General features: G+C 43.4%; 3 protein-coding genes across 5 annotated transcripts; 2 read left to right on the top strand and 1 right to left on the bottom strand.

Annotated features, from left to right (window-relative positions):
- The first annotated feature begins 2,295 nt into the window (after positions 1-2,295).
- Positions 2,296-4,180, top strand: MAGOH (mago homolog, exon junction complex subunit). The gene is made up of 5 exons (XM_030032463.2): positions 2,296-2,457; positions 2,578-2,636; positions 2,830-2,940; positions 3,236-3,318; positions 3,923-4,180. The coding sequence occupies exons 1-5, from the start codon at positions 2,370-2,372 to the stop codon at positions 4,020-4,022; spliced, it is 441 nt and encodes a 146-aa protein (XP_029888323.1). The 5' UTR covers positions 2,296-2,369; the 3' UTR covers positions 4,023-4,180.
- Positions 4,181-5,070: 890 nt separating this feature from the next.
- Positions 5,071-12,496, top strand: CZIB (CXXC motif containing zinc binding protein). 2 transcript variants are annotated; one of them, XM_030032461.2, is made up of 8 exons: positions 5,085-5,357; positions 5,444-5,527; positions 6,152-6,208; positions 6,976-7,057; positions 7,567-7,598; positions 8,039-8,116; positions 11,350-11,415; positions 12,254-12,496. In XM_030032461.2, exons 1-8 carry the CDS (start codon positions 5,352-5,354, stop codon positions 12,329-12,331), a joined length of 483 nt encoding a protein of 160 aa, XP_029888321.1. In that variant the 5' UTR covers positions 5,085-5,351; the 3' UTR covers positions 12,332-12,496. The 2 variants fall into 2 exon arrangements, with proteins under 2 accessions (XP_029888322.1, XP_029888321.1); XM_030032462.2 differs by lacking the exon at positions 11,350-11,415 and having other exon boundaries at positions 5,071-5,357.
- Positions 12,497-14,358: 1,862 nt separating this feature from the next.
- CPT2 (carnitine palmitoyltransferase 2) lies at positions 14,359-21,347 on the bottom strand. 2 transcript variants are annotated; one of them, XM_030032453.2, is made up of 5 exons: positions 21,067-21,347; positions 20,055-20,135; positions 19,835-19,941; positions 16,287-17,591; positions 14,359-15,351 (listed from the first exon to the last, which is right to left on the bottom strand). In XM_030032453.2, the coding sequence occupies exons 1-5, from the start codon at positions 21,198-21,200 to the stop codon at positions 15,020-15,022; spliced, it is 1,959 nt and encodes a 652-aa protein (XP_029888313.1). In that variant the 5' UTR covers positions 21,201-21,347; the 3' UTR covers positions 14,359-15,019. The 2 variants fall into 2 exon arrangements, with proteins under 2 accessions (XP_029888313.1, XP_029888314.1); XM_030032454.2 differs by lacking the exon at positions 20,055-20,135.
- Between the last annotated feature and the right edge of the window lie 557 nt (positions 21,348-21,904).

Genomic DNA, 21,904 nt, shown 5'->3' with positions numbered 1-21,904 from the left:
AAACTCTAACTTCAAAAGATGTCTTCACTTTTCTAATGACATCTGGCAGAACTCTGGAGATGTTGTTCTATTAACTTCTAACTACAGGTAAGGATTAAATTTACTCCAAGTAAGCACAGTACAACATAGCATGTCACATCACACACAACAAACTCCAATAGAAATGCAATGAGAGCACTGCCATATTAGACTTAAGAAAAAGTGCTCTAGTTCATCATTTAGCTGAGTTGTACATATTTACTTTTTAATCTTTACTCATAAGTAGATTTCTCCACACTACTAATCATTGTCCCTCAACATCCTCCAATTCCCTTGGGAAAAGAACGTAAGAAAAGCTGTCTAACTGAGGCAGAGGAGAAGGAGCCTGACCTATTACCACACAGTGAATGACACTAAGAGTCCATTGTCTGTTCAAGAGTGAGCCTTAAATATTTCACCTCCCTCTACCTATGTTTTTATTTCCTTCCCTCACTCTTGGTGAGTCTATAATAAATTATTCTTTCTTTTCTGTGTGCCCGGTGAATAGTATCTTTAGGTCCAAGCAAATAGTAATTTAAGTTAAGCGAGACAAAGATGCAATTTCTTTGCTCCATTATTTTAATCCAATGAAGTACTAAAATAGATTCAAAGTAGCTATTTAACCCTAATTTATGAGTGCCTAGATTTAAGCATTCATATTTTTCCAGAAAATTACTGTATTGCCTCTCACTGCAATAATTTGTCTTAAAAGAAATCAACCACCAATCCCAACATTTCTTGCTTTTGACTGTACTAGTGAAAGCTCAGAGCTCCTACATAGTCAGAAGAGGAAGCTAGATCACAAAGCATACAAGGCTCCTGAAAAACAAACTAAGAGCCAAATCTGACCTATCAATGAGTGGTTTAGTCAGTTTACGTATGAACGATGCCCAGATGTGGACACCTAGGGCTTTCCCCCATACAGAATTAACTGAGATCAAAAGGTTTGATTATTTATGCGAAACCATACCAAAGACTATGTTATTTCCATGGACAGATTAGATCTGGAAGCAGTTCAGCTATTTCCACTCAGTTCGTAATAGTAAATATTGCCAGACTTAACCTTGCTGTAACTCTAAAATAAGCAGAGGGAGCTTCATTAATCCTGCACTAACTGCCTACACCTGGAATGTGCCACAGCACCACCTAAATGAAATCAAGTTCATCAGTGTAAAATCCATTTTCAATACTAACACAGTACAAAATGTCCTCCCCCATTCAGTGTCCTCAATAAAAAGCGTCCCTTCTAGTGATCAGCACAAGAGATACCACATTTCTAAATTTTTCTTTCAGAAGGGAATATTTTACAAAAGGGCATGTCTCTGGCTATTTCCTTTCTCTCAGCAGTTCTCCAAAGAGCAAAAAGGCAGATACTACCACCAGTCCCTTTACTCTCGAACTTCAGGCCACCAGCGTGAGGTAACTTCACAGGGTAACTCAACAAACCAGTACCAGTGAGAAGGAGGCACAGGGGTGCACTGGCTGTGTGGGGGCCAAACCCAGCCCAGGGAACAGCTCGGCTGGCTTACTGCCTTTGTCCAAGGGAGGCACAAAACTGCTTCAAATTCTAACGCCCTAACACTGAATGTGACCACCTGGACTCATAATAAAAGTCTAGCCGCAACTCATTTTTCTTTTGTTACTACTACGTCTAAATATTACAAGAAAGTAACGAGTGAATAATGTTCATTTTCCGCCTAGAAAAAAGTCACACGTTTTTGGGCAAGGCATGCAGCATGTCCTTCACTGACTGAATCGAGTGGTCCTGACGGACAAGTCAACACTTGTGTGGACTCTGGTCCGTTCTGTGTTTCAGCGACGGCACCCAAGCCATCGCCACCACAGCTGAGGTGTGGTGAAAGGGGGGTGACAATCAAGCACCGGTCTAACTTTTTTTTTTTTCTGCCAAACACTGCAAATATCGCTACGAGAAAACAGCTCGTACCCCTGGGGAGCCACCCGCAGAAGGCCCGAGCCTCTGCCCTGGGGCAGGCGGTCGGCGCGGGGGTGAAGGGGGGTGGGGAGGCGGCGCCCCTCACCTGTACCGCTCGCTCGGGGACTCGCCGATGTCCGGGCCGCCCCGCTTGAGCTTTGGCTGAGGGCCTGCCCTTCTCCCGCCGCGGACGGAGGGAGCGGGAGCCCAGCCCAGCCCAGCCCAGCCCTCACGGGCCCGGCTGCAGCCACCGGCGCCCGCCAGGGGGCGGCCGCAACCGCCGCCGTCGCTGCTCCGGCTGGCGGCGGTCGGCGCTGCCGCCCCAGCGGAGCGGGGAGGGAGGGAGAGAGCTCCGCCCCGCCGTGACGCGCTTCGCCCGCGCCGCTGCGTTGCAAGCCGGGAGGTTGGCGGCGGGACCATGGCGAGCGATTTCTACCTCCGCTACTACGTGGGGCACAAGGGCAAGTTCGGCCACGAGTTCCTCGAGTTCGAGTTCCGGCCCGACGGTGAGGGGCAGGGGAGTGGGCGGCGGCACCGGGCGGGGACCGCGCTCTCCGCTCCCGGGAGGGAGGGCGGGCGGGCGCGGGGCCGGGCCGGGGGTTTAACGTCCCTCCTGTCTTCGCCAGGGAAGCTGCGTTACGCCAACAACAGCAACTACAAGAACGACGTCATGATCCGAAAGGAGGTAAGGGGGGGGGGGCAACCGGTGGGTTCCTAACGGGGCGGGGGTGCGCCCCTCGGTCGGCCTGCGCCGGAGGCGCAGGCCGACCGAGGGGCGCACCCCCGCCCCGTGGCCTCGGAGATGGGCGAAGCAGAGCGGTCGTGGGCCGGTGGGTAGCGCCGGGGGTCGTTTTCTGACGCCGGGATGTCGTTCGTAGGCGTACGTGCACAAGAGCGTGATGGAGGAGCTGAAGAGAATAATCGACGACAGCGAAATCACAAAAGAAGACGATGCGCTGTGGCCTCCTCCCGACAGAGTCGGTCGGCAGGTCGGTGTACGGCGTCTTTTCTGGTTGTTGCTTTAATTTTTACACTAGAAGCATAGCTGAACTTTTATTTTCGAGTCGGTAGTCTTTCTAGCCAAGAGGGAAACAAATGCTGTTCTAAAACCTGAGCAGCGCCTAAATGGCAATTTAGTCGTGAGAGTTAATAATGAGTCACAGACCTGCTGCATTCAATACCTTTGTAATAAAAATGGAAAAGCCATCATCTCGGTACTTAAGTATTTCTGTAACTAATGCCATAAAGCAGCAGTTTGACTTCCTGTAGTCTTTCATCTTTCAGGAGCTTGAAATAGTAATCGGTGACGAGCACATCTCCTTTACGACGTCAAAAATCGGTTCACTCATTGATGTAAACCAATCCAAGTACGTACTCTGCTTTTTTATGTTGCTGTTGTTTTTATGTAACAAACTATATTAGAACTTGCTGATCACTAGGTACTTGTATTTCCTATTGTTTCAGAAGTACAGATCAGTTCCTGGGGGCACAGCTGCTCTGCGTTCCAGCGTAATGTACCAAATGCTTTTAGACTGTGGCATTACGCGCTGTATTTTCAAACTCACTGAGCAGCTAACCTTACTGTAGGAACCCCTGTTAGGCGTATTCAGAGCCTGAACTGAACTGTCATTGGCCTGTCCACACCAATGTCTCTGGGAGAACCAAGATTTCTGTATTTCACCTAAGCTGAAAAGACTGGGTATCATGTTTTTTAAATCCAAAGTGATGTTTCTACTTGCTTTCATGATAAAAATGCATATTTTGTTAAGACTTTAAACTTGCAAACTTGGGAGTACAGAATGTTTTATCAATCAACATAGAATGAAACAAATCTGTTAACGTCTAGGGTGACCTCTGAAAAGTCTCCCTATAGGCTTCAGAAGTATTTTTAATAGGTAAGTTCTATAAACTACTCTCTTAAAACATCAATCTAACTTTTTTTTTTTCCCTTGCTTCTGTTGTGCGCTGCAGGGATCCAGAAGGCTTGAGAGTGTTCTACTACCTGGTCCAGGACCTTAAGTGTCTAGTCTTCAGTCTTATTGGACTACACTTCAAGATTAAGCCAATTTAAATCAAACTCAAGTTTGCATTGTGATGTCTGTGCGGGTTGGGGGGAGTAGGGGATGCTGTTTGAATTCCTCACTATTTCTGGCCTAAAGCTTTTATGTATGTTAGAAATTTTTTTTACAAACTGTCAGTGACTGTCTTAATAAAATGGTGATATCTGTATTTTTAATTTATAAGTTCTGGTGAGAAACTGACTTCCTAACACTTCTTTTATCACAGTATATTCAGGGTATGTTACTTCACTTGTATCACACAAAGCTTTATTTCACCTCTCTCTCTATGCAGCAGTAGAAAATAGAACTAAGTCTGGCTCTGTGAAATGAAACACTTGCCAGCTGTCAAGATAAACTTTTGTTCCTATCCCGAGTTGGATATTCTGTTGGCCAGCTCAAATATGCAAAATAACTGATGCCCAGACTCTGCATATGATAACCAGTTCTAGCAAAGACACATGTCAACTGCATAACAACCTGCTCCTGTGGTTACCTGTTTGCCTTCAGAGCAGTAGACAACAGGCCACCCGCGAGCCATCCAGGATCTTCACCGATACTCCCATCCAGCTTTGGAAAAACTGAAATTAAAAGCAGTGTAGAGTGTATTTAGTTAAGTTCTAGACTAGCAGATCTGTTGTGCAGAATTGATTAAGCGACTTAGAGGACCAAAGATGTCTCAACTTTAAAGTGGTAATTTTTGTAAAGCACTGTGGGAGACCCCCCACAGTGGTCTGAGGGTCCCCGCAGTCTCCGAGGGTGTTCCCCACGGCAGCTCTGCCAAACCGCACCCTTACTTTCTCCAGCACCTCTTTCTGTTTTTCCTAAATAAGCAGCCGCTGCGATTAAAAAAAGATTGTGGTTAAGTGCCTTTTTAAAACGACGTGAAAACGTCTAACCCGTTACCTGTGCCAGCACCTCCTGCTTTCCCTCCTCTCCCCACAGGCACCCTCTGCCCTTCCCTCCTGCGCCCTGCCCCGCTTCCCCGCCACCCCCGTTCCGTTTTCCTCCCCTGAAGCGGCCGCCCCGCTCCCCGGGGCCCAGCCCGCCGCGCCTCCCGCCCGGGGCCGCTCCGGCGGACGGCGGGGCGGTGACAGGCCGCGCCGGCGGGCGCCATCTTGGCCGAAGGCAGCTTCGGCTTCGCGTCGGCTTCAGCCCGGCAGAGAGCACCGGCAGGCGGCCGCCGGCTTGGCTGAGGGCGGGAAGAAAAAAACAAAACAAAACAAAACACCCACAACTAAAACCGCGCAGGAGCGGCTTGAAGCCCGCAGCTGCTCCCGCGAGAGGCGGGACGGGGTTGAGGGAGGGCCGTCAGGCCGAGCTGCCGGGCACCCTGCGAGGCCATGGGGGTAGGTAGGAGCCGCGACCGGGCCGCACTGAAGCGAGCCGAGCCGAGCCGAGCTGACGGCCTCTCTCGCTGCCTCTTGCCTTGCAGAGGATCGGGCTGCAGCTGCGCGCCACGCTGGAGAACATCACCCGGCTGCGGGCCGAGGGGGAGGACTTCCGCTGGTACCTCAAGGTGCGGCGGGCGGGGGCGGCGGCCGCGGGGCCTTGGGGAGCCGGGAAAGGCCGTTCCCGGTGTTCTGAGCCCGTTAGGCTGCCCGGCGGGGCAGCTGGCTGGTGAATGTCGCATCACTTAGCTTAAGCAGTGGTTGTGGGGGTTTTTTCCACACAGTGCGAGCAGGCTGCTACCGGAGCAACGAATGGGATGGTATAAGTACATAGATAGGTATGCGTTAGTACATGCATGACGTTAGACGTTCGCAATAAGGAAGAGTCTGAAGTTCACAGTGTTGCTCAGTGCCTCCATTGGTGAGGAGGTTGGTAATCCAATATCCAGTGGCAGGTAACCCAGGTGGACGGCGAGATGCGCTGTTCCCATCTTCCGCCTCGTGACCGTGCTTCGTAACGCGTTTTCCACCCAACACGCCGAAGGGCAGACCCTCTGCAGCGGGCATACCCGCCAGGTCGAGTCAGCTCACGGGCCTGGCGGGATAGATGGCAACCCATACCTGCCTCCGGCTCCTCTCAGCTGTGAGGCAGCGAGCATTGTGAATCCGGAGGGCTCACATCAGCTCCTTCGGCTTTTTAATCCCTGATTATTGTCGGCTTTAAAATTCTCTGGTTTATGTTTGTTTTTCAGCTGAAATGTGGGAACTGTGGTGAAGTTTCTGAAAAATGGCAGTATCTGCGATTGATGGTATGTTTCCCTGTTGTAACCTGCATCAGAACAAAAATGAGAAAACAAACCTGTCTCTTACATGCAAGGGATATTACCATCAGGGATGTGACAACTTACACTTTAGATGAGGTAGTATTTTAATAGCTAAATGCATTCAGGAAATGCTGTCATATTCCATATTAAAAAAAAAATTGGCGACTGTTAATTGAAATATGCCATTGGAATGGTGACTGTTGGTGACCAAGTATTTACGTCTGCTTTGAAAAGCCGCCTTTCTGTAAAAATATGATTTGAAAACAAATCTTTAAGTGATATCAGAATCAGGTTGTGCTTATAGCATATTTCTCTGCTGCTGATGGAATCTTTTTGGAGAAGTTTAGGTAATTCAAGGTGTTAAGGATGCTAAATTAGTAGTTGGAAACTGAAAAAGCAGGATAAAATTTGTCAGGGATAAGAGAAGGTCCTGTTCTTAGGAATAATCATCCCTTTGCATATTACTGAGTGTTAAGAGTGTATTTTGAGGAATTAATGGAACATACCTATATGGACAAGACATAACTATCCATTATTCACTATTTTAAGTCTAGAACACAACTATTCTTTGCTAATCACAGCTTTCTGAATTATAGATTCCTTTAGTTTAAAAAAAAAAAAAGCCTTCTCGCTGCAATATTTTTAAAAAGTTAAAGACCATTGTTATAAAAACTACTTTACCATTGCAGAGGTTTCCAGTGGCTCAGCTAGAGTGCAGTTAAAAATGATGTCTCTATTGTCATGGTTTTTAGGACAGTGCTCCCCTAAAAGGAGGCAGAGGAAGCGCCACTATGGTGCAGAAATGCAAGCTGTGCTCCAGGGAGAACTCAATTGGTATGTGCTTAGAAATTCAAGAGGCATCATCCATTTTACACTTTTTCTTCTAAGTTTATTTTTTAGTCCCCATTTTTGCTTGACACTGTTTGTAAAGAGGATTCACCAGGGATTTTTTCCCTTGTACACTGGTGCTCGAGTTCACAAACAAGTACATACTTGTCATCATGCTCATGAAGGAGACAGCAAAGCCTCCTGGTGACTTCAGGTTTCTGCATGAACAAAACTCATATCTGTAATGTCATTTTACAAAAGCGTGGGTTGTTTTTTTTTTTTTTGCATTGGTAGGGTAACAAAATGGTGTAATGTAAACTTCTAAGGAGAATTGAGAAAAACTGAATTCTACCTTTTGAGGGCCAGCTGCAGGAACTGCTTGGTTACTTTGTTTCTTTTACTTAGTATAAGGAAATTTCTTTGAAGTAAGCAGCTGGTGCTTGATTTGTGCTGAATAAAATTGAAGACATAATGCCACTCACTTTTACACTTCTGATGTATTATTTTTTTTTTAGATATTTTAAGTCAGACAATCAAGCCTTACAATGTAAGTTTGTTTTCTCTTTTATATAACAAGATAAATAAACATTAATAATATTTTGAGGTTTTGCTTCATCATCACATTCCTCTTTCAAGAATACAAAAAGCTGGTATTCTCCCCTGACAGAAGATTGTCTCTTGTAGACTCCTGCACAGTGTCTCAAGTGTAGAGTAATCTGGTACATTTCATAAGCAAATGACAAAACTGTATCACTCAAATTAGAAGTGATTACATAATACCCATATTAGTTTCCTTTTGAAGGCTTCCTTGTGGCAGACCAAGAAATTCTAGTTAATTACCACCTATTAAATGAGCCCTAGGATTTTGCTGTCACTTGGGACATCAGAGTTGATAGTACTGCCTTTAAAGCAATTCATCCTAGACTAATGCTTGTCACCGTCTTTCTCTATTAGATGAAAACTAATGGTATTCTGACTCAATTATAGGCTGAAGACAGCGAAAAATTCAAAACGATAGTGGAGTTTGAATGCCGAGGTCTGGAACCGGTTGACTTTCAACCACAGGCAAGTTCTTATTTATGATTTGTTCCTCAGTTTTTAAGAGTACCTCTCACAGAATCTAGAGTAATAAAATACACACTATTTGAAATGGTACTGCTCTTCCTGGAACGTCCTAGACCTCCCCAGTTTTCCATCCTCTCCACAGTTCTTTCTTTTACTTCACTTGACTCAAAAAAAAAAACCAAAACAAAACAAAACAAAAGCAGCAACCCACAAGTAGCTAACACTAACAACTCCGGTATTCTTTGTGCCAGTAAAATCTAAAATTAAACACGGCTTGGACTTATATTCAAATTGCCTTACAGGTCACTCAGCACTGCTCATTTAAATTCATTGGAAATGTCTTCATTGCTCAGGTTATTGCAGAAGAGAGTCTTTCCCGAAGGGGAATTGTGAAACTGCGTAATTAGCCACATTCAGGAAAGCGCCATTTTGCTTTTTGGTATGTTAGAGAGAAATGAATATTGGCATTTTCCCATTTGAAACTTGATTAGACAAAGACTGAAGAGCGACACCACTTAAAGACTGTTGCAAAGCACACCTCAAGGTTCAGAGTTAAAGGATTTCTTCAGGGCCAAGCTAGTCTTCAGTGATTCATTTGCTTGTGCATGGTCATGCTGTATGCAAGCTAACTCCCTACTATATTTAACCTATTATTCCAGTCGGATTAGGTGTAAATAGATTGACAAATATAAACCTGTCTTATCCTTCCCTCAGACTGTGACACTGTGCTAAGAAACAGACCAAAAAAGCTGATCCTACAAAGAATTTGGTATAAATAAAATCACCACTACAGTGTGCTGCAGGAAGTCTTCTTTTACTTACTTATTTAAGCAAAGCCCATCTTTTTGAGGAACAGAATGGTTATTGGTTTATTCCTGTTTGAAAGCTTTGCAGCCAGACCTAGGAACTTGCACTTCATGAAAAATCTATGAGAAGACTACAAAATGTAGATGTTTATAGCTCTGCATCCTAGCCGTCGATTTTATTTTTATCTGCAGAACAAAGACATCACAGCTGTAATAAAGCTTTTAATTTAATATTATTAAAGTGTGGTCTGTGCACTCTGTTGGACAGTACACTTGAATCCCTGTGCAGGTATTTCAGTGAATTTTCTGATGCCTAGATAAGTAAATATATAGACTTCTGCAGTTCCAAACAATTCTATAAACTGCTTTATATTTGACATGATCCAAGCCAGCCTGGCTTCTCCACAACCTTAGGTCTGGCTTTTGATTAGCACCAAACAGGACTGGCCATAGCATTACTGTATTTTTTTTGTGGTTTTTGATGGACATAATGCAACCACACCTGAAGTCAATTTAGAGTGGCTTAATACTTTGATGTCTTTTTAAAATTTATAGTAGTTTTCTCAAAAAAATCATTTGAGTCTGAAAGAGGAGAAAGTATCCTTTGATTCTCTGATATAAACCCTCTTCCTACCTAGTAGCAGCAACAAATTCAAACTAGGTACTTGTGTGTTCTAATAATGGGCAGGGACAACTCTTCTCCCCCCAATTACTTATCTTTCTTGTTTAATGTGCTTAAGTAGATACATCTACTGCAAATCTGATGCATAATTTTTGGTTTTACTAGAGGATAGTTCAGCTCCTTTCATGTCCTTGTCCCTCAAGGGAATGCCTCAACTAAAAAATTGAGATTTCTTTATGCAGTTTCTCCTAAACCTTCTTAAGCTTCTTTGCTTTGTGGCACAATAGTTTCATTGGTAACAAAAGTGTGACAATTCACTGCGTTGTAAAGTCAGTAGGCATTTTTCCTTTTTCAGCGTGTATGCTTTAGCTGTTGGTCCTTCGCTAGTCAGCAGAGGGCAGACAAGTCACTGCCCGTCCCAGCTCCCTTCTGCAGCTATTAAACGAGTCTCTGCTCTGACGCCAAACCTGTAACAATGCAAGTCCCGCTGAGTGTCTAGTACAGAAGCTTGTAATTCCAGTCACATGGCGTCTTGTTCCTTGGCGGGCTGGTAGATATCTCTAGGTGGCAAAAGCAGGGCTTCTTTTATTTTTCTAGTGTTTGTTCTATACTGCAGCTCTGCGTTTTTGTCCCATGATGCTGATCTTCCTCTCCACCCCTAGCAGTTCCCTCGAGATGGGCTTCTGACAATTATATAAAGGCCATATTCGCACTGTGCCTTGCAGATAGCTCTTCTGTTGTTACGTCTGCCATGCTCCATGGTTTATTTAACTCCCAAGTGCTTAACCTTCCGTTCAAATCCCGAAATATTTTAAAATCATGTGGCTTACTTCATACATTCTTACACAGTTAAATGTCTGACTGGCACTAGTGGGGATTTCTTTCTCAAAAATGCAAGTGTAGATCCCTTGCAGAAAACCAGGAAGAAGCTACCTTTGCTTTTTAGCCACTTCTTAATAAAATTCTGTAGTTAGAAATGGCAGCGTAAGAAACCTTCCTGTATGCTACAGAGGTGGCTGAGATTCTTAAATTTACTTTTAAAACTAATAAAACTTAATTTACAGCTTGATAACTGTGAACCCTAAAATGAGAGAGCTGTTGCTATAGAATATAAAACAGAACACCTTGTTCTTGTGCTATACCCCACTATTTCCTTCCTAGTGCTATCCTTTCCTTCAGCTCTTTAGAAACAGCAAGTGAAGAACTCTCCCCTTTGAAATGTTTGGGTATACAAATCTGTTCAGTCAGCCAGCTGATCTTCCTTTCATGTAAAGCTTGCTAGTCACTTCTGTACCTAAATCCAATACAGGCTGCTCCTTCTCCAGAGTGTCTTGGATTCTGATGATATTTAAGCCAAAACTGTTAACTCTCTTCCACATTTTCTTTCTATTGTTTTCTTGCAGTGTAAGTTTATTATGAAGCTCTTTTATACATAATGCCTGTATGGATTCTGAACACAAAGTAAAGCTATTAGTAGTTAGATACTGCTACATAAACTCTGAAACTCAGGTTTAACATTATCTAGAATACTTGGAAATACCTTTTTGGCAGGAAAAACAGAGGAGCAGTGTTCCCTCACTTTACTCTATGGTTGCTTAGATTGAATTTTCCCAATTGACAAGCAGGGTCACAACCTTATACTGACCCTTAACGAGGAAGAGCTTGACCATTCTTTCTACCTAATTTAAAAGAAATACAATAAAAGTTTGTGCTGAGTTACTTTCTTTAAACATGTTTCAATGATCATATTTATTATTTTCTTGGTACAACTTATTCTTAAAAACTTACTGCACATGTGTTTGCAGGCAGGGTTTGCCGCTGAAGGTGCAGAATCTGGCACACCCTTCAATGACATAAACTTGTTAGAAAAGGTATGTTGTCTGAGTTTCATTAGTAAATCCAATTATCTAGCTTTCTTTCTCTAAGTCACTAGTCCAAAATACACACCCTAGACATGCAAGAGGCTAGTTTTGCTCTTTCATGTAGGCATAGGAAGGTCATAGCTGGAGAGAGAAACTAAATCAACTATCAACACCCAGCACTACTAACAGCGTCATTTTAGAAGTACACATTTGATAGCTTAGCAGCTGACAAAGATAGAAATGAAACCTTTCTTTAAGTCACCCAGGAATCCCAGAAAGCAAACACCTGGAATACTAAATGGCTGGGGTTATTCAGAGTGGTGAACTGATTCTTCTAGGAAGATGCCTGCACTTTTTCCTGTGCGCAAAGATATTAAAAAGTAATATAAAGACACTGTCCTTCAAAGCTCAGGATAATGACTCCAGCATTGCAGATCTTCCTTGGCTGTGAGCAAGAATCTCAAGGTCAAATCTGTTCTCTGGTATCCTACTTGGCAGGGATCTGTTTGTCTGCTTACCCACCTGACTAGGGTATTGTAAATGATAGATAATCCTTTCATCTGCCACGGTTGCTGTCTTGTCCACTACAGGCTGTGGACTACATATGAAAAAAAAGAAATCATTGTTAAAATAAAAACGCTGAGACTGAAGCTCATTTGATTTCAGGTCAGTGCTCTTGCTTCTCTCAGCTATCAGAACTTAGCTTAGTGACTGTGCTTTCTTTCCACAGAAATCTTAAGACCCAAATTTTGAGTAAGGCTTAGTTGCAGTTTGAATTCCAGTCTGTGTTTTAGACACATTTGCATTCTGTCCTGTGACTAATACTGTGAAATCTTATTTCCTATAGGATTGGAATGACTATGATGAAAAAACAAAGGAATCTGTTGGAATCTATGAAGTTACCCACAAATTTGTAAAATGCTGAAGTTCATACCCCTAATAAATCCTGACATGCTTATTGATGAAGGAGCTGTAACCATCAGAGATGCAGTTTCCTTGGAGTTACTTTTCACGTGGCTGTACTTCAGAAATGGAAACCTAAGTTGTACTTACTGTCCCCAGCATGCCCTAATAAAATATTTCCCACAGAGGACTTTGAGATGGCCTCAGTACAAACTGAAAATAGTATATACGCTTGACTGAACTGTGCTTTTTTCTTAAGGTTGTCTTTTTGGGAAATGGTTGTGGTGGACTGTAACTTAACTACTGTATCAACAGTAACTACTTACACAACTTACAGCCTTAAAGTTTTTATAGCCTGTGACCAAGAAGTACCCACATTTGATTCTCTAACATGAGCAAATAAGGTCTTTTCACTCACCACTCCTATCATCAGGAAATAGCTATGAGTATTAGTAAAGGGACTGTGTTAACTGTTCAAGGGAAAAGGTACATCTTTAGTAGCTTTCTGCCAGTTCAAGTAAAGACACTGAGGTGAGTTTACTGAGAACACTTATTAAGCTTGACTGCTACTGACACACATAGCTGTTACAATCTTCTGAAAATCAAGTTATCTTTCTGAGTATGTCATTAAGTAAACCTCACTCTCTTTCTTGTAGAAGAAACCAGACGTTCTACTTCTTGGCAAGTGCTCTTACAATCTTGCCAGCTGTTCTCATGTTTAAAAAAACAAACAAAAAAAGCCCACCACCACCAAAAAAAAACCCCAAAATCTTCTTTAGTTAATTTCATTCAAAGACTTTTGGTATTATTTCCTTCATCCTCCCAAATGATCACCTTCCTTTCTTTAAATGAGCAAGAACAATCATGGTAAGTTTTCAAGTAAGTTTAAAAATAATCCTGTTCAGCTGAAAACTAGAACAGCTTACAGGCTGCAGAGCAAACAGCCCTGACTAGGAAAGTTTATAAGCCTTCAGGCTTACATATTTAAAACATGTTTCTCCCCTTCCTAGTACTTGCAGTTCATACTTCAAGATACAGTATTGCTTACACTTACTCTGATAAAGAAAGAAGACACTGGGAGAACCTGAAAGCTGAGATAGCCAAAGGAAGAGTAAAGGGAAGTAGGTTTCTGGGCCTCTGAACCTGATCTGTCACATCCAACCAACATGCTCAGACTTTTATGTTCTGCTAATGTATTCAGTTTTCTCCAGGACACAGTGGGCTGTGCTGAAAGACATGAGCTGCATTAATTCTACACAGAGCTGCAGAAGCAAGCACTAGTGTGCTATCCAGCTCCAGAGAAACTCATCTTCCCAGAAGAAGTGGAAATCAAGAGGGTTTAAAAAGCAGAGCAGTTCAAGTTACACATACCATAATGAATTTTGTGCGAAAAGGAGTATCTCATGCAAAAGGCATCTGTGTTGTAATCCCAGCAACTCTGAGCACCTTTGGCATCTTGACTGACAAAGGCCCCTTCCCCTTTTGCTATCAATCACCCACTTCATACCTGGCAGAGTCCCAGTTGTGAACAGCACATGAGAAACTTGTCTGCATCAGTTTCATCCCGCATTCACGGCATCGCTAAGTTTTACTGATACCTATGCTCAAGCTCTCCTGCAATCTGTCAGAAAGTTCTGATAAGCCTTAGTCTTTAGAATTTCTGCAACAAGTCCCAATGCATTAAAGATGCAGCTCTAGGCACTAAGACTCTGGCGTTTGCTACAATAAATAATATCAAAAGTTCTAGCTGATAGAACAAGGAGGAAACAGGAAAACATTCTGTTGAGGTTACTATTCCACAGTAAGAGGAAGTTTGGAAAGAGAAAACCCCAAAAGATAAAGTTCAGTATTTTTTCTTTTTTAAGGCACAATAGTTTATGTAGCAAAACAAAAGATTATTGGACAGACTTCATGTATGGAAGGGGAAAGCCAACATTGCAGAATGCTTTCAGTAGTATTCTTTTCAACCTTTCTAAGAAACATGAGCTATTGATAAAGGGACTAACCATACTGTATAATTTTGATGTGGCAATAAAATAACTTTGTGGCTATTAATAGATAGCTTTATTACAATACAGTCTTTTCCAGTCAATTTAACAACACAGTTGGTGATTGCAGGTTACTTAAAGCCTCCCACTTCATTTTTTGTTTCTCAAAAAGCTGTTACAGTAGAAAGGCTTCAAGCAGTTGAGGCACAATCAGCTCTGATACCGATTCAAGTTTAAAGAGAAAAGTTAAGTGTGACAAGTTAGTAAGCAAGCTTACTGCAAGAGTGCAAATGTAACCACTCTTTCATATTTAAAATTGCTGCATATACTTTCTTTAAGAGTGGTATCACAGTACTGTAGTCTGTCTGAACACTTATGGAACACAGATGTTCCAAGTTCATAAACTCGGTAACAATGCTTTTTATTTTAAATAATGTGGTTTAAAAACATGTGACTGTTGGAACAGATGGATGTTACTTAATTTTGACATTGTGAATGTTTGTATTTCCTGAAACACGCATTCAAGGTCTGTACTTTATTTCTTTAAAACAGATACAAATTTCATAGTGAATCTGACAGTATTCAAGTTCAATGAAGACAAATGGATAAATGAAGCCAATTAAGCTGGGCAGTCTCAGCCATGTTGAACACTGATTAGTATGCCAATTAGACACAGTCTGCATTTTGTACTGCAACTGTAAAGTGTTCCAACATTTTTATGTCTAACTACCAATTTTCTTGCCCTTTAAAACATTAAAGATATCTTCTAGTGACTTGTAGATACACTGAAGGAATTCTTTACCATTCCTAGTTGGGTAAGAGGAAACATTACAACCTATCCAATCATCGTGTACCTGATATCCTACTCCAAAGCCATCAGACACCACTGGGCCAAACCCTCCTAATTGCACAGCTGGGCTAAGCAATGTGCTTGTAGAAATGATGTTGTGATTAAGCCGAGCATAGGCTTGGTCTTGATAGAAATCAGGCAGTGCAACACCTTTGGATAAGGCTAAATAGCGCAAGCCAAAGAGATGTCGGTCAAATCCCTGGCCTGTTAAAATAAAATAACAAGTATTAGAGAGATGACTAATTTTTGTGGGAAGTAAACTCACTTATCTTGACATCACATTGTTTTACAGCCACAAAAGAGGAGATCTATAGAACTGGGGTTTATTTTTGTATTAGCAGGAATTATTTTTCAGAACCCAGACATTCTGCACTTTTAATGCGCATATCCTAGGGAATGAGGGCTTGTTGTTTTACTGCTAGCCTCAACCAGGAATCATGATAGTAAACAAAAGTGCAATGTTAACAGACAATTTTAATAATGCATCGCATTCTTTGATTAACTATTTTTCTGAACATATGCAAGTTATTTAAAACAGAGAAAGGCTTTCCTAAAATCTATGACTCTAAAGAGGAAGAGGATCTTGCATCAACAAAGGGAGGCAAATTTTAGACTCTAGGGGGTAATGTTCAACAGTCAATTTTCCTGAAACAATACAAGAAGTTATGCTTCTGGGAAGGCCAATGCAAAAGAAAGCATTTAGAAAAATACCAGGAGTAGCACAGCCAAAGAATCAGTTTGATTTGAAAGTTGTTAAAGCCTTATCCCCTGCAGAGCTAAGACAGTAACTCCTCAGACATAAAGACAAAGTTCTTTGTTGCCTTGGGGAGTACAATACGCACTAATTATTTACCAAATTTTCAAATAGCCCAGCTGCTATAAGGACAAAAACTGAAGTATAAAAAATTCTCAACATACTAACAGCAAAGTGGGAAGCACAGAGGCATTCTCCTCCATTAAGAAACGAGTCTTCGAGAATGCATTTTGAACTGCAGCCTTCAGCTACTGTTTTTGTCAAGTTTACCTTAACATTAGACCTCCATCAAAATTAAATTATTTAGCTGTGAAGTAAATGTTTACAGCGACCTTGACAGACATTTTAGTGCAAAAGCAAGAGCGTTTGATATATTCCTACTTACCCATAGCAGCTTCTTTTGTCAAACGGCCATGGTATTTTGAGCACTCCACTATCAACTTCTGAAGCTCTTCTGTGCTATGTTTGGACAGTCCCCTGACAAAAGCTTCCGAACATTTCTTTGTATGGATAGAGGCAGGACGTATAGTTTCTGTACGACCATGTTTGAAAGCTGCAGTACTACAAGACTCATATGTAGCAACAGTCTGATTGTACTGTCGAAGGAAAGCCATCTGGAAGGCAAGCTGAGCCACAGCATCTGGGCTTACCTTCTTCTGCTTGAGAAGGTCCTTGCCCCCTTCATGGAACTGAATCAGATTAAGAGACAGTGCTTCTACACTGGCATCAAATCTCTGTTTGGCTTTGGTAATTCCTGCTTTTAAGGCATCATTCAGCTTAAAGTCAAGTTTCTGCACTGCTCTAGAAGAGTCTACTGAAGCAGGCTGGGACTGGGGGCTGATGGCTGGTGCCTTGATGCTATCTTTAAAAACCTCATTCTGGAACCTGAGCACAGCCACACCATCTCCCCAGGAATGTTCAAAATTAATTCCTGCAGTGCCATCCTTAGTTATGATAAGATTAAAGGATTTGTCATACCAGCGGTTAGCACCATCTCCATGCAACATAGTGTGGGACAAGTGCACAAAGTCTTTAATGGGAAAATCATCTAAACTTAAACAAAACACAGCAGAGTCTACTTTTTGAAGAGCTTCTTCATTGCCATTATCCAGTAGATTCTTTCTCAGCAATGCCCATGTATCTCGGTTTTCACTGGAGAGGTAGCCAAGTGGGAAGGCCGGAGCCGGACTGTTGTCAGTAAGGATGTATTTCAAGTGTGCTTGTATTTCTGAAGGTTTCAGCATATTTCCATCTCTATCAAGAACATCAAATACATAAAAATTCCCATTTCTCAGTATTAATAAATGTTTTGCCTTTTCATCTGTATAAAGCTCATCTCTGTTGAGCTTAGGCAGCCGCGTAGAATTGAAAAGCCTGAAGTACTGAGACATATCTAGGGGGTATGCATTGACCATGTAGGCACCAAACCAAGAAAGTGAAGAAGGCACAAATCGGATAATTTTTTTAAAGATCTGAGTGTCACTTTTTTCCGGATTGAGGTGAAAAACCTCTGGTTCAAGATAACCAGCCCTGAAGGTCTTCACAAAACGTATAGCAGAAACGGTCATGTTTGTAGCTCGTATGAGCTGATCGTTATATTCAGATTTTGGATCAGGATTAAAAGACATAAATGCATTAAAATTCAAAACAACAGGTTCACGTGCTTTTAGGTACATGTCAAACCAGGGACCTGAAAGTGGAGAATTGAGAAATAGGTCAGAACATAAAAGCAGCTTACTGAGTCAGACCAGAGGTTCATGTAGTCAATATCCTGTCTCCCACAGTCATCATGAATAAACACCTATTGAAGTGCATATAAACAAGACAAACATATGCAGTAATTCCCCCAAAGATTCTCCCAACCTCCAATTATGAAGAAAGGTACTGTTGGCTAATTGTAAAAATACTGTATTTGGAGTAATCCATATCAAGAGTGTCAACATCATTAGCAATGAGTGGCAATTTCCATGTTTTCTATATGGCTCAGTGATAAACTATAACTCCCACTCCATACAGTGCAGCTCCCTAGCACTGTATTTTGGTACACACCTCACATTTGGAGTAGAACATGCCTCTACCTACTCTTAAGCTACTAATTTCTGCAACTCTGTCACTGAGGGCATGCTTCTGTATAGAACCACCTTTACTTCTGATCCAGTGTCTCCCTCATTCCTGGCAGCATTCCTCCATCTACATTTGCTGTCTTGCATTTCCACCTCCTTCCTCTTTCTATCCACTAAAATGATCAGCACAGGGCAAAACTCTTGACACTGATGCAATACCATCAGTCAGTCTCTCAAGCTGGCAAAAAGACAAGGTTAGAGAGGACCTCACAGTTATTCTTCCAGGCCCGGAAGAGACTTCGGAAAGCAGAATTACATTTGATACCCACAGGTCTTTTAGACAGTCTGTCAGTATATCAAGAAGCATGAATGTGACCCAAAGGTTTTGTCCTTGCCAAAACCAAGGGAATCAATCATAGCTCTACAAAGTAGTCACACCTTTACACCTGCCTATAAGTAAACCAAAATCCAGGGGGGGTAGGCAGAAAAGGGTTTTTTTAAGTAAGTTCTATTTCATCACCATTAACAACTTCAAACTCGGTAAGCTCTTGGTATTGCACACTGACTGGATGCAGACCAAGGAAGCAAGTGCACGCCAACTTAATCTCAAGGCAGCTGATGTATTAAAAATTATTATTCCAAGCCTGGATCAGTCCCAAGTAGAACGTTCTAGCTGGGCTGTAAAAGGGCAATGGGTAACTCAAGGACCTAATTGATAATTTTAATTCCAGGTCCTCACAAGTGAGTAACTAGCATTCATCTACAGTTTTAAAACCACACTTGTCATCATCATGTAGCCTTTTAACCTTAGACTTGAAAGTCCAGGGTGGAGGCAACTATACATACTTTCAGAAACCACTTTCAAGTGTAACAGGTCTTTCAGGAGGCCTAAAAAGAGAGTAACTAAATAAAAAGGAATACAAACACCCCACAGTTCACAGGCAAAAAGCAGCATGCTGGTTAGTGCTGACAAACACCATAAAGCCATCAGTTAAACCCCCAGATGTTATTCAAAGTGAACGGCAGGTAAAAGATAACAAACCAAACAGCAGCTGCTGTGAATAATCTGGTATTCTCTACAGAATTTGTAGTAGCTAACACACTTATAGGTAGTCTCAACAGATAGCAAGGATAGAAGTGCATTTGCTAGGCAATATGCAAACTTCTACTTCCATAGGTATTTGAGTATTTCCACCTCTTGCTATCCATCCAGTACTTTCATAAGCAGGCCCTTGTATTTGGAAATCGGTGGAAGCAACAGAAAAGAATAATAATAAAAAAACTATATGCATACTCTCCCTCTCTTGTTTTTCTTTATTCTCATCTTCTGCTTTCTGTCTCTCCTTTTCTTTTGCTCTTTAAAAGAATATGGTTTTGTGGGTTTAAGTCCAGAGCACTGACCACTTCTGCCTCCCAAAGCTTAGTCATAGTCTCTGGCCTCCCCCTCAGAGTTCAGTTTTCATGCTAAATAGCTTGAAACTATTTGAAAATGATTGCTTTAATTTCCTTAAAGGAGTTATCAGTTAAGCTCTTCCATTAACCTAAACATAAATAGACAGCAATGAAAAAAAGAAAAAAGATAAGCCCTGTAAACTCAAATTTAAATACAGCAACTCATGAAAAAAATCTGTTTCTTCAATATCCATCTATCCAGAATTCTGGTATATAAAAGTTAGATGATGGGCATTCATCTTTCCACCAGAGACTCAGAATTTGCTCAAATACAGTCGCAGGCAGTATTCACAGCATGTTATTCCAAGTTTATGGAGGAGACAGCTTAAGCTTCAGCCTACTTTATTTGTAGCATTATGAGCTGTCTGTTGTCTAGCATGATGATCTATAGACTCCTATATCCACTAGGCCAACATACCTGTGATGTAACTAGTATGCTTGTTCTGATTGTCTTGAGCAACCAGTTGTTCATGCAGCTCTCTTCCAACTCCCTTTTCAAAGTCATGAGCAAGGTCTTCAGTTTTCCTACAGTAATCAATAATAGAGTCAAAATGCTGCCACAAGCTATATTTTTTACATGTAACACTTGGCTTTGAAGCAGCACAATACTGCAATATGCTTATCTTGTCTGTCCATACCTGAATTGGTCATCATTTAAAAGCGGTTTCTGGGCATTTAGGTATCTCCTGATTGTATCTTCTAGTTTGGGAATGGGCAGTCTGAAGGAAGGGGAACAGAGAGACGTGCACTTTATGAGCAATGGTACTAATGAAGCCTCAGTTTCTTACACAGTAGTCCCTCTTTGCCTCCCCTCCTTCCTATCCCTCCTTATACCCCATATTATCCAAATGGCTCAAAAGTTGCTTGTGGAAGAAGAGAAGAAAGGGAATAGATGGACATACACCATCACAGCATAAGGTTATTGGAAAACAAGGTAGAAAACGAACTTGACTGTCTTGTTACAAAGGCACTGCAAGTGAAGGGTCTGAGTACCTTACAGGGAACACAATGACATGAACCATTGCAAGGAGAAGCAGCTATACAGAAGGAAGGTTTAGTTCAGTAGCCACCCCTGCATTGGGACTTCCCCTCACTGCTGGGTGCTGAACACTTTCTTGCATATTTCCTAATCAATATCTTTGTCATCTTCCTCTCTGCCCAAACAGGAAAATGCTCCTCTTACTATAAAATAATCCTATTACACCAACAAAGGTTACTTTGCGACCTGAACAGATGTTTCGGTAGCGGGTTTACAGTCATATTTCTGCTTTAAAAAATGAAATCATTCCTCTCCACTGTGGTTTATGAAGAGCACGTACACCAGGAATCGAGTTAGCACACTCCGAACACGGCTACACAGAAACGGGGGGGACGACACACGATACATTCTCTCTCCCCTCTCCTCACGGCAAACACCCCAGGCCGCCGGCTCCGCAGGGCCACCGGCCGCCGCCTCCACCGACCTCTGCCCGCGTCCCCCCGGAGCCCGGCCCGCCGGCCGTCCTCGGCGGCCGCCCCCGGGGCCGGCAGCGACGCTCGCTCCCCGGAGGACGCTCGCTCCGGGGCCTTGCCCGGGCCGCGGGACGGGCGGTCCCGGAGGGCAGGGGGCCCGGCGGGCGCACCGGGGAGCGGGGCGGCGTCCCGCCGTACCTGGGCAGGCTCTTCTGGTAGTGCATGGTGGGCACGATGCTGCGGTGCAGGTACTCGGCGGCGCCCGCGCTGCCGTAGCCCCGCCGCCAGCGCGCCGCCGCCGCCCGCCGCTGCAGCAGCTGCCGCGCCGCCATGATGCCCGCGTCAGAGGTCCTGAGGCGCCGCCCGCGGCGCTCCCCTCGCCGCCGGCCCGGGCCGGGAGAGAGCGGCTGCGGCCACCCCCGGCAGCTCCGCCGGTAGTGCCGTTCGAGCGGCTGCGCTCCTTCCGGCCCCGCGGATCTGCCGGCCCCGTTCGGGAGGAGCGCCCAAGGCCCCGCGGCGAGGCGGAGGCGGCACCTCGGCGCCTCGCGGGGCGTTGGTACCGGCGAGTCGGAGGAACTGGGGCTTGTTCCCCGCCCCCGCCGGGGAACGGGGTGGGGTGGCAAATGGCGGCCAGGCCCCGCGGCCCGGAGAGGTTACCCCGAGCCCTCAGCTGCCCGGGCGGGCCTCTCCGCCGGGAGACGTCCCAGCTGCAAAACGGAGGGTCGCAGCTCCTCTAACAGCAGCTAGCGTGGAGGTCGACGTGATTTCATCAAGCATTTTTTTATTATCGTTTGGGAGGCAGATTGGATGCGCGCTGTCGAGGTAGCGAAGTTCTCTAATGTCTGGAGTGGGATGGTTCAGCATTAGTTGAGTTGTCTTACATATGCATTAATAAAATCTTCTGTGATCCTCTTGTTTTGGCAGCGCTCTTGTTCAGCGTGTAGACTCCACGTATTCTTTTTTTTGTTGATGCGTGTCCGAATGTCTTGCTGACCATGCAGTATTCAGATCCTGCTTCCAAAGAGAACAGTTCAAT

The sequence above is a fragment of the Aquila chrysaetos genome, chromosome 12 (assembly GCF_900496995.4).
Source record: "Aquila chrysaetos chrysaetos chromosome 12, bAquChr1.4, whole genome shotgun sequence".
NCBI classification, from domain to species: Eukaryota; Metazoa; Chordata; class Aves; order Accipitriformes; family Accipitridae; genus Aquila; species Aquila chrysaetos.
The sequence above is the reverse complement of the archived record's forward strand: the minus strand, read 5'-3'. Positions and strand labels throughout refer to the sequence as shown.